We start from the raw sequence: 12,567 nt of genomic DNA, 5'->3' as shown, positions 1-12,567 counted from the left end.
TAAAAATCTTGCCACCACAAGGGAGGCACAAATGAACTCCTAGGGATGAAGGAACTTTGGTCTTAAAGGTTCAAGTGTATCCCAAGACAGCAACAAAGGAACTAGTGAAGGAGCTGGAGCCAAACAATTGAAATGAGTGTATACTCATCAGAATTGTCTCTTTCCTGACCTGATTGATTTGTTGCCTCTGTTCAGCACATACACTTCAAGGGTGTGATCATTCATGGCACCATTCACTCGATCATGAAGGACTTTCACAACTGAAATTAAAAACACTTTATTTGTTTCTTTATTTTTATTACTTTTACTCAGATGTCCTGAAACTGAAATTGTACTTTTTGTATACAATTTTTTTTTTTGTGTATGGTAAATGTTTAAAATCAACAATAACATTACATTTACGTTTAAATATCGTTCAGGTAATATCTACTAATAATATCTAGTTATGATTTACTCAACGAAAACTGGGTTGTGTAAGTCCTGCTGGATAAGTGTGTCTACCAAAGATGGTAAATGTCAATGAAAAATAAAGTATATCAAATACCAGTATACAAACTGGTAAAAATAATAATAATCGTAGTGTACGCTTTACATGACAATTTGAGTAATCTGGTAACTGCCGAAATCAGATAATGACCAAATTACGCGATGTAAACAAGCGTTTACTGGAACTTATATTTTGAAATATGTTGAATACGCACCGGAAGTTGTGTTCCGGAACCAGTTAGTACGTTAAGCGCATTCTCGGAGTATGGACATACTGATTTACCACAAAAGAAGAAAAGAGACTTTACCTGTTCTTTAATTTATTTTATAGAAAATAACCTGAGGGGGTTTTCTGCTTAAATTCGGTAAGTGATTACACTGTGGTACAGGTTCATTAAAGTGAAACACTGTGGTACAGGTTCATTAAAGTGAAACACTGTGGTACAGGTTCATTAAAGTGAAACACTGTGGTACAGGTTCATTAAAGTGAAACACTGTGGTACAGGTTCATTAAAGTGATTACACTGTGGTACAGGTTCATTAAAGTGAAACACTGTGGTACAGGTTCATTAAAGTGAAACACTGTGGTACAGGTTCATTAAAGTGATTACACTGTGGTACAGGTTCATTAAAGTGATTACACTGTGGTACAGGTTCATTAAAGTGAAACACTGTGGTACAGGTTCATTAAAGTGAAACCTAACATTTCTGTCAGGTGTTATGAACGAATAAATATGATACGGGAGGGGATTCGGGAGGGGATACGCTGGACGCGGGGGATACAGGTGGGGATACGGGAGGGGATACGCTGTACGCGGGGGATACAGGTGGGGATACGGGAGGGGATACGCTGTACGCGGGGGATACGGGAGGGGATACGCTGTATGCGGGGGATACGCTGTATGCGGGGGATACAGGTGGGGATACAGGCGGAGATACGGGAGGGGATACGCTGTATGCGGGGGATACAGGCGGGGATACGGGAGGGGATACGCTGTATGCGGGGGATACAGGCGGGGATACAGGAGGGGATACGCTGTACGCGGGGGATACGCTGTATGTGGGGGATACAGGCGGGGATACGGGAGGGGATACGCTGTACGCGGGGGATACAGGCGGGGATACGGGAGGGGATGCGCTGTACGCAGGGGACACAGGTGGGGATACGGGAGGGGATATGCTTTACGCGGGGGATACAGGTGGGGATACGGGAGGGGATACGCTGTACGCGGGGGACACAGGTGGGGATACAGGTGGGGATACAGGTGGGGATACGGGAGGGGATATGCTTTACGCGGGGGATACAGGTGGGGATACGGGAGGGGATACGCTGTACGCGGGGGACACAGGTGGGGATACAGGTGGGGATACAGGTGGGGATACGGGAGGGGATATGCTTTACGCGGGGGACACAGGTGGGGATACAGGAGGGGATACGGGAGGGGATACGCTGTACGTGGGGGACACAGGTGGGGATACAGGTGGGGATACGGGAGGGGATACGCTGTACGCGGGGGACACAGGTGGGGATACAGGTGGGGATACAGGTGGGGATACAGGTGGGGATACGGGAGGGGATATGCTTTACGCGGGGGACACAGGTGGGGATACAGGCGGGGATACGGGAGGGGATACGCTGTACGCAGGGGATACAGGTGGGGATACGGGAGGGGGTACGCTGTACGCGGGGGATACAGGCGGGGATACGGGAGGGGATACGGTGTACGCGGGGGATACGGGAGGGGATACAGGCGGGGATACGGGAGGGGATACGCTGTACGCGGGGGATACGGGAGGGGATACGCTGTACGCGGGGGATACAGGTGGGGATACGTGAGGGGATACGCTGTACGCGGGGGATACGAGAGGGGATACGCTGTACGCGGGGGATACGGGAGGGGATACGGTGTACGCGGGGGATACGGGAGGGGATACGGGAGGGGATACGCTGTACGCGGGGGATACAGGAGGGAATACGCTGTACCTCATCTTGTTTGTTTTTTTATTAAATGAAATGGAACAACCAGAAACCACCTGTGCAGAACAAAGGAATACATAATGATATGAGCTTATATTTAATGCATGAATGGCAAGTGAAATATTATTAGCAATTAAGGGTCACGTGTACACAGTACTGAGTGGAATACTGCTCTCTATTATCATGTCTCTTCATTAACTCTCTATTTCTCCTTTTTGCATTGTTTTAGCCTATCCATTCAAGATTAAATGTAAGAGCTTTGCATCTATTTGCAAAAATACTGTAGGTTACAATGGGGAGAAGTCGGTCCCGCAGCAGATCTCCTGCGATCTCTGTGAGTAGGCATGGAAAAGAACGAAGATCATCAAAGAAAGAACGTCACCGATCCAGCTCTTCATCCTCCAGCTCCAGCTCTGCAAGTCCAAGCCCTCACAAGAAACGTGCACATGGTTCCAGCAAGAGCCAAAGTGCAGGTATTTTGGAGTGTTTCTCTCTCTCTTTGTTTTCTTGTTGTTGTTGTTTTTGTCTGAAAATTTCAATTTTCAAAGATGTCTGTTTTCAAAAAACATCTTTGGATGTTGGACTAATCCATAAATCACTTAAATTAGTTGGGTAATGGTTTGTTTTTTCACTTTATAAGTATGTGTCCTAAAACTTATCAGTTCCCTTTTAAGAATGTTTGTATAAACATATTAACGCATTATTGTTTACCACATATGCAGCTTTTGGTACTGTGTTAAGCAAAATACAAGATACCAACCACTGAGGCATACTTTAGCTCTGTATTGTCTGGACTCAAGCTTTGATTTTCCAGAAAGTCCCCCTCTGTGAATCTTTTTTCGCTGTGCCCTCTATTTCCGTATAATAAACAACACTGTATCACGTAGTGGTTCGTTTAGATTTGAGTCGCTTCATCCAGGGATCTCTTTTGACTTACTATATGCGAGTTCGTCAGATGAAGATGAAAAGGATGAAATGAAGCCAGTTTCACCAGAAACACCTTAAATGAGAATGTACAAATCGATGTGAGCTATCGAATCAGTGGGCGTGGCTTCTTCGGGATCTATTTCTACTAGCAGAGCAAAAATGAACAGAACCTTTGGCCGTAATGTGTCTGAAATGTCAGTTACTCAATATTGCTTTCTTGTTTATAGAATTGTTGTAAAGTATAAAATATAAAATATTGCACTCGATCGCACGGTTATACAGAATATCGGCACCGCCGCGATTAGCTGCAGCACTCAGCCTGTGGGCTTGGTTATGTATAATAAAATGTTTGTGGTTAATTTGTGAAATATACATATATATATGTGTGTGTGTGTGTGTGTGTGTGTGTGTGTATGTATATGTATGTGTATGTGTGTGTATATATATAATGCACAGCTTTTACTTGAGACCCGAATGCACTTGTATTTAGAGTGCAAATCTGAGAAGAAAAGGCGGAAAAGAAAACATCGTTCTTCCTCTTCATCAAGCAGCTCATCGTCTTCGTCTTCATCCAGCGATGACGAGGCCAAGAAGAGAAAGCATAAAAAGGCCAAGAAGCAATTGAAGAAAATGAAAGAAAAGGAGAGAAAAAAGGTGAAAAAGGAGAAGAAAAGGCTTAAGAAGATGAAGAAGTTAGCAGCTAGGGCTGAAGCAGCAGCAAATAAAGCTCCACTGATGATCCCTGTTCCAGTACCTGTTCAAATAGAAAAAACCCAGTCCTACATAGAGACCTGGCAAAGCGATGATACCACAGAACATGGTCCTGGTGAGTGTATCAGATGAATTGAAATGTATCATCCACCTATTAATCCAGAACAGAGGTGTCCAATCTTATGATCTGTGGATGCAGGTTTTTATTCCAACCAAGCAGAAGCCATGCCTAAGTCTAGTGAAAGCCAAGATCAACTGATTAAACAGATGGAATCAGGTGCTTGGTTGGAATGAAAACCTGCATCCTCACCGGCCCATTGTGGATAAGATTCAACACCCCTGATCCAGTAGATCAGTAGTATCATAATGTCCTTTCATTTACTTCAGTGATGACCGATGAACAGAAAGCCAGTTTCTCCACCAAAAGGCCCATGACGAAAGAGGAGTATGAAGCCAGACAGAGTGTCATCCGGCGAGTTGTTGACCCTCAGACCGGACGTACCAGGTGTGTCACCCCCTCTAGTAGCACAAATTACCTAGATATGGGAAAAAAAGGACTAAATAAATCATTAATAATAAGGAAATTATATTCTCTCATTCACTCACTGCACCCACAGACAATAGACTGAACTGTGTATTACTTTACTCCTAGGCTTGTGAGAGGAGATGGCGAGATTTTGGAAGAGATTGTCAGCAGGGAGAAGCACAAAGACATCAATAAGGTATTTATTGCCATTTCACCACTCTTTCAATTCAACAAATTTTCTTATACTTTAAATATAGTTAAATATAGAGTTTCAACAAGTGACAAAAGTTTTGTGGTCTTACATGGCAAGATTTGTGACATTATCAATACAAGGTGTCAATTTCATTGAAAGTATACAGCTGGGTACGGCAGGGGACCCATCTTTATGACGATAGCCCATGAAAGGAACAGTGGCGTGCTCCTTCCTGCCATAGTGCTTAGGGTCTTCTCCTTGGGCAAGAGAGAACAACCCTCAAGCCCCCCTTGCTATAGAGTCACGGTTATAAAGGTTTTTCCACCACAAAGAACCCAGAGAAGAACCCAGAGTTTAATAGATGCCTTTTTTTTTTTTTTTTTTTTTTACCTCTTTACTACTATAAGAAATAGTAGTAGAGACGACTCGTTTGTCTTGAGTTGCAACCTGTGTCGGTGGAGGAAGGGATCCTGGTTCCAGAGAAACGCGGTTTGCTGCAGACGCCATTATATTTCAACATGGTACTTTGGCTCCTACTCCTACTTCACCTAGGCGAGAGGTTGGAATGGCTGGGACTGCTCTATGTAGGATAACTGAACATCAAATATTTCTCAGTAGGCGTTGGCTAAGGGTTAATCAAGTAAACTGAGCAACTTCTTGCTGAGTTTGCTTGAGTACATCATCCCGGTATCCCTGATGCATAATCTGCTGGAGATCCACGGCACTGTGCATAACTCTCTTTTGGGCGCCATGGTGGGTGGGGAGCAGAGATGATGAGACTGAAAACCTAAAACATGGCCTCAAAACACACCTTAAAAAAACGTTGTTTGGACTTAGACACCTGGTAATACATAAGAAAACAGATGTGCCTCTATACTGAATAATGATGACTGGACAAAATTTATCATCATTGAAGCACTGCTGCTCCAGATTTCCCAATCAGCAAGCTTTCCCCTTTTGCTATACAAAAGATCATTGGAAGTACAGTAAAAGAAGTGGAAAAAGTTTGCATCTGGTCAAATTCTTGTGGTGTGCAGTAAAAAGGCCAATGCTGAAAACCTGCAACATGCCAGCATGTTAGCTGGAGTACAGATAAAGACCTTCCCTCATCCAACTCTGAATTACAGTAAAGGAGTAATCCGCACTAGAGTGCTGGCCGACGTGGATGAAGAAGAAATAACGCATGAGCTCAAGACTCAAGGAGTAAAGAATGTTAAAAGAATAATAATCAAGAGAGAAGAGCAAACAATCAAAACTAGTATGTATATCCTCGCTTTTAATGAACCGCTATTTCCAGGAGAAATTCGAATTGGATACCTAAGTGTTCCGGTGGACCTATTTGTACCCAACCCTCTGCTGTGTTTCAACTGTCAAAGGTATGGACATGGATCCAATGGCTGCAACAATAAACATATCTGTTGCAACTGTAGGGAGGAGGGCCACGACAAAGAGGGTTGTGAAAACCACCTAAATGTTGTAACTGCTCATCATGTTGTAAATGTTACTCAGCTGCATCAAAACAGTGTCCCATGTGGATCAAAGAAAAAAGAAATACAGAAGATCAGATGTACTAAGAGAATCAGTTATCTTGAAGCAAAGAAAATGGTGGCTGCTGTCCCTGTGTTTATTCTGAATAAAACCTTTGCCTCTGCTGCTGCAAAAAAAAAGAAGCTGTGAGAACAATAGATTGCCCGACAGATGCACAAAGATAAACCCCAAACTACAAATTATAGTAATACTCCCCCAAAGAAGAATACAGGAACCCAGAGCGAAACTCTTCTAAATGACATTCATTCCAATCAGAGCTTGATAACAGAGAACCAAAAAGCAAATACAAACAATAGAAAGGCAAGCTCTTCACAATCAAATGCACCCCAGGACGAAACTTCAAAGTCCGGGCAAACTAGAGAAGTGGAAATGAAAGAGAGTGAAGGTCATAGTAGAAGTCTGTCCCCTAAAGGCAGAATCAGGCCACCTGTCCCTATTCTTTCTAACAGGTAATGGAGAATTCTATCATCCAATGTAACTGTCGTGGTATCAGGGCTGTCAGTTTAATTGCAATCACCAATCCTGTAACCATATGTCTTTAGGAAACATAATTACCATCAGATTGTACTCTCTCTTTTAAACATTTTACAATTTTAATACCTTTGGTCCCAATGACAAGCGAGCTTCCGGTGGTACAGCCATTTTAATAAGAAATGATGTGATCCATAGTCATATTAATATTAAAAGCAACGTACAGGTGACAGCAGTATGACTGACGCTGCAGAAAACCACCACAGCTGTTTGTATCTACATTCCTCCAAACTCAAACTTGACACACACAGACTTAGATCATGTCGCTGCTCAGTAAATTCAGCCCAAGAGCAGACCGTCTGATGCAAAAAGAACTCTCCAAGAACCACAAAACTTTCATCATTTGGGTCAGTGGTGGCTTGACGGTTAAGGCTCTGGGTTGCCCTTAACCCTCCCTGCTCCAGGAGCACTGTATCATGGCTGACCCTGCGCTCTGACCCCAGCATCCTGTGCTGTAATATATATGTGACTAATAAAGACTCATTCTCACAGGATCTGCTAGTAAGTCTTGAAACTGTTGGTGTCAAAGTGCATGCTTCTACAATCAGAAAGCGATTGCACAAATTTGACCTGCATGTGAGGCATGACAGAATAAAGCCTTTGCAAGACTACACTTTGCCAATGAGCATATAGGAATAGACCAGGCCTTTTGGAATAATGTTCTCTGGACAGACGAATCAAAGATAGAGTTGTTTGGCCACAGTAGCAGCAGACATGTTTGGCGCAGACCAAAGACAGCTTTTCAGAAGAAGCACCTCATACCAACTGTGAAGCACGGTGGTGGAAATGTTACGGTTTGGGGTTGCTTTATTGCCTCAGGGACTTGACAGCTTGCATTCATTGATTCAACTATGAATTCTGCATCATATCAAAGAGATAATGTGAGGCCATCTGTCCAAAAGTTGAAGTTGAACTTGAAAGTGGACCTTTCAACAGGATAATTATAATAAGCACACCGGTAAATCCACCAAGGAATGGCTCAAAAAGAAGAAATGGAGGGTTATGGAATGGTCTAGTCAAAGTCTGGATTTGAATCTCATTAAAATGTTGTGGGGGGATTTGAAACAGGCAGTACATGCAAGACAACCATCAAACATCTTGCAACTGAAAGAATATTGCATGGAAGAGTGGTCAAAAATTCCAGCAAGCCTGTTGGACAATTATGCAAAACAAATACAAGATGTTATTTCTGCTAAAGAGGGCAATACTAGCTTCTGAGGCCAATGATGTACTTACTTCTTCTACAGAAGAATATCACATCTGTTGATATTTCTGTTGCATAAATGATTGAAGAAGATCATTTTCCTTGTGGTTTTGTTCAAGTATATCAACTTCATTAATAGGCGCTGTTTCAAAGATGATCAAATGTTTGCTTGTACAAATATGTCAAAAAAGCCAACAATTTCTATGGGGTGTATATATTTTTTCACATGACTGTATCTTCCATATTATGTAACATGCTATTGTGTATTTTGTACATATTCACTCGACAGCGTAGTAAAATTATTGATTTACATATGTACGCCCCTACTCCCCTGTCACAGTCCTGCTGGAACATAGTGGGTTTTTTCTTAACTAACTTTGGTTTCTTCCATTAGCAAGCAACCAAGAGAGATGGCGATGCATTCCAGAAGAGACTAGGGATTAACAGGTAGAGGAACACTTCACTTCTTCACTGGACATGTAAGAACTATATCCAGATGGCTATAAGCCTAAACCCTAAGGAATCTCAAGAAAGCATCATCTGTTCAATTGAATAAAGTGTATTCATGCCTTTGAAATTGTCTAAAATTTGTTCCTGATCTACTTCTTGAAATGCTCTAAAGATTATCTGAATATTCCTGCTTTTGCTTTTTTTTTAAAATAGTATTACAGACCAGCAAATAAATGATCAAATAAATAGCATCTTGCATGTGATCATTTGATGTACTGTTGGAACACATACTCCTATTCATTATTGTGTGACCGATATTGTAGTCAATATTAAGGATCCATGGAATTGGAGGACATGCCAGTAAAGCCGAGGCCTCATTTGTCAAGCTGGATATGAATGAACTAAGTTATACCGTAAGTCATAGGACAGTTTACATAAGAAATTTGGTGTTAATGAAAATCTTGTTAGGATTTGTATTTGTATCCTTCGAAAGCTCATGCGTGTATGTAAAGTTATGTATAAGGAAACTCATTAATGTGAACCTCTGTTGATTGGCTTCAAATCATATAATGAGTTTTAGGCAATGAGTGACTGCTATTATATACGTGAGTTAATGTCATATTTCATTATTATTATTTAATTAAATTACATGAACAAATTGAATGGAAATTTTGTGAAACCCAGCCATTTCATAGTAATAGTACCAATTAAATACATTTTAAATAAGGGGAAACAACAAAGCTACCAAGCCAATACAAATTCACAAACTGAGACAAATAAACCCACTAATTCAGTTAAGACAAAATAAATGCTGCCGTTATTGCCATAGCATCTTTTTTTAATGCTGTAGCCGATCTGGTATGTCTCGGTGTGCACTGAGCAGTATACTCCGTGGTGTACTGTGTGCCATCGTCAGCTTCTTCCACACGATTGCATCACTTTTCAACCAATTTCAACAATTAGTGGTTAGCACGTTTGCCTCACACCTCCAGGATCAAGGGTTCGATTCCCGCCGCGGCCCTGTGTGAAGGGTCATTGCTGCCATCTGCTGTTCGGTCTGAGTTCCAGAGTTGTGCCACGTCTTCTACTCTGACTAAAACAGTGCGCGCCTAGCGGATAATTTAGGAATAGCATTTTATTTCAAAATTTCTAGTTCGCGTCTTTTATGCATTTTTTCACTTTCAAAATTCATCCTGCTGGCCGGATTGACCCCCCTAGTGTGACACCCCTGGTTTAAAGCCTTTCTTCAGCTTTCTAGAAGGGGCTTTGCAGGTATTCTCATGTAGTGTAGAGAAAGAACCGGGAAGGCAGTGCAAGTGTTTGTGCAATTACCTCATTCCAGTCTTAGACAAGTGGTTCAGCGTTTAGTTTCACTGCAGCAGCTTTTATTTTGAAAGAGATGACTTCCGGGTCATCAAAAAGCCACTGGCATATATATTATATTATATTATAGTACCAGTTATCTTTAATTTTATAAAGCATGTTAAGTTTCATGTTTGTTTTTATCCGTAATGTAATAATGTAAGTGTTTTACCTTATCGAGATTTAATAAAGAATTGTGAATAACCGTGACGCTGGCCAATGTCTGCGCATGCGTTTCGTCACTTCCGGCACTTTTTATACTTAGCGTTATAATGCACGCAGCGTTCACGCAAAATGTCACCGAGGACTTTCATCCTGCGTGCTTTATTCTGTTTAAGACTCACGAGTGAATCTCAACGACATTCTCAGCTTTGCCAGAGTCCAGCAGTCGGTTGGCCCAGCATCCAGGCAGCAGGGAAGAAACACCGGTTTGACCTGCCGTTATTAAATGAAGAAGACTTGGAGGAACAGTTCGTCCGTGGCTCCGGACCAGGTGGACAAGCAACTAACAAAACCAGTAACTGTGTGGTGTTGAAACATACCCCGACCGGTGTAGTTGTAAAGGTATGTGAACGGTTCTGTCAGAAGTGTGTGCTTTCCCGACAGAACCGGTATAAACTGGACTTTTCTCCTGCAGTGTCACCAGACCAGGTCTGTGGAGTTGAACAGGAAGCGCGCGCGCGAGATCCTGCAGGAGAAACTGGACATTGTTTACAAAGGTGAAGACAGCGAGCTGCTAAAGCAGAAGGAGGAGTCCAGGAGAAGGAAACAAATCAAACGGAAGAAAGTGAATGAGAATGTAGAAAAAAAGAGGCTGTTCAAGGAAACACTAGAGGCTGGCTTCAAGCAAGAAGATTAGAGGGAATGAGGTTTGTGAACAGGTCCTCTAAGGCATGAAGAGATAAACAGTGCCATAACTTATACTCTTATTCTGTGATGAGGAGAAAAACCTGGGTGTTAGTGATGTTCATGTCATGGTTAATATATACCATAATGTTGAATCAGTATTAAATGAATTAAGTAAATCAATTCAAGTTAAATACCTCGGTTTCCGGTTCTCGCTCTCTGTGGCGGGTAAAATGTCTATAAAAAATGAGCAGTGATGACATCTTACCAGCTGACCTCAGAGCAGTCCTCACGTTTGTTACAGATACAGCTGAGCAGTACAACTGAGACACCTTCCATAAATGTCTCCTGACAAAAAAGTCACCACACCAACGATTACAGGTTTTATTTTGTTAAACGTTTGAGTTTTTTAAAACAACAACAACAACAACAAAAAAAAACTATTTAATATTAGTTGTAGATTATGTGGAGCATCTGCTGTGCAAATCCCTGGGTATGAGCTGTTAACGGAAACGATAATGTATTAGGATGAGTGCAGTAATATTTTCCTCTTGTTTGGAACAACTTTCCAAACTGTACTTTTATACGAAGAATAAAATGAAATAACTGTTTTCCATATTCTAGGCTATTGTGCTTCAGTCTTTTCAGTCAGGATTTCCTACAAGCAAAGGTTGTCCTGATTTCATTCCTCAGGTTTCTACGTTGTCTAACAGCTCAGCATATTTATTCTGACGCACTTGTATTCTACAAAGACACAGTAATATTTTTTGTAAAGCTCATTCTGTTAAGAGTAGGGGTATACTCCGGTGTCCTGGTGAAATTGGCCCTTCTCTATCATGGTCCCCTAATAATCCCCATCTCTGAATTGGCTATATCACTCTCCTCTCCACTAATAGCTGGTGTATGGTGGGCGTTCTGGTGCACTATGGCTGCCGTAGCATCATACAGGTGAATGCTACACATTAGTGGTGGTTGAGGGGATCCCCTCCTCATACTATGTAAAGTGCTTTGAGTGTGTAGGAAAGTGCTATATAAATGTAACTGTAAAAAAATAAATAAAAATGTTGCCCAAATAACATTTATAATGCATGGCTGTTATTCTAACTAAAACTTTTGATTACAGTTGTCATGAAAAATATATAGCATAAAATAAAGATATGACTGCTTGATGTAGGGTTAGTACTATGGTGAGTGCATTCAGTGCAGTTAATTATTGATGGAGCTTTCGGAAGCCATGAAGCTTTCCTACCAAGGGTGCTTCTCAATACTCAAACTGATGCTTCCTCGCTCCTCCATCCTCCAGCCCATGACCTGGAAATTGATAGACGTCAACCATCTTGAAGGACATCAATTCTCTAATTGCACGGTGAGGACCAAGGAATGAGAGCTTCCAGAGGAGCTAGGACCGTGGATACACAGGTGTATGCAGAAGTTTCTCTTTTAGAAAATACCTGACGCACGTATAAATGCCCCTCCTCCTTTACATCTGCACCAATCTCAACCAAAAGGTCCTTTGAAGATGCGATGGAATTTTGTGTAAAATATAATTAAATAATAATATGCTTACAAAGAGTACTGTAATGAATTGTTGCACCCTTGCATGTTTGGATAGGCAAAGCTGCACAAAAGATGCAATAATTTATGTATTGTTCATTAATTCATTGTGGAAAACCCAGATATTTCACATATTATCCGTGCATTTTGCTTTATTATTAAGAATGTTGTTATTAACCAAACTCCAACAACATAACTGCAGATCCCTGAAGCGCAGTGAGGTCATCCATGAGGCTGAGAACAGTCATCAT

General features: G+C 41.6%; 2 protein-coding genes across 3 annotated transcripts; both read left to right on the top strand.

The window, feature by feature from the left end:
• The first annotated feature begins 725 nt into the window (after positions 1-725).
• On the top strand, positions 726-9,467 carry arl6ip4 (ADP-ribosylation factor-like 6 interacting protein 4). The gene is made up of 6 exons (XM_053610178.1): positions 726-851; positions 2,751-2,937; positions 3,882-4,217; positions 4,490-4,607; positions 4,755-4,824; positions 8,499-9,467. Exons 2-6 carry the CDS (start codon positions 2,757-2,759, stop codon positions 8,553-8,555), a joined length of 762 nt encoding a protein of 253 aa, XP_053466153.1. The 5' UTR covers positions 726-851; positions 2,751-2,756; the 3' UTR covers positions 8,556-9,467.
• Positions 9,468-10,168: 701 nt separating this feature from the next.
• Positions 10,169-12,512, top strand: mtrfr (mitochondrial translation release factor in rescue). Of its 2 annotated transcripts, XM_053610187.1 has the most exons (3): positions 10,169-10,480; positions 10,554-10,785; positions 12,066-12,512. In XM_053610187.1, exons 1-2 carry the CDS (start codon positions 10,211-10,213, stop codon positions 10,773-10,775), a joined length of 492 nt encoding a protein of 163 aa, XP_053466162.1. In that variant the 5' UTR covers positions 10,169-10,210; the 3' UTR covers positions 10,776-10,785; positions 12,066-12,512. The 2 variants fall into 2 exon arrangements, with proteins under 2 accessions (XP_053466162.1, XP_053466161.1); XM_053610186.1 differs by lacking the exon at positions 12,066-12,512 and having other exon boundaries at positions 10,554-12,057.
• The last annotated feature ends 55 nt before the right edge of the window (positions 12,513-12,567 follow it).

The sequence above is a fragment of the Ictalurus furcatus genome, chromosome 22, assembly GCF_023375685.1.
Source record: "Ictalurus furcatus strain D&B chromosome 22, Billie_1.0, whole genome shotgun sequence".
In the NCBI taxonomy this organism is placed as follows: Eukaryota; Metazoa; Chordata; class Actinopteri; order Siluriformes; family Ictaluridae; genus Ictalurus; species Ictalurus furcatus.
This window is presented reverse-complemented; position numbering and strand designations above follow the sequence as displayed.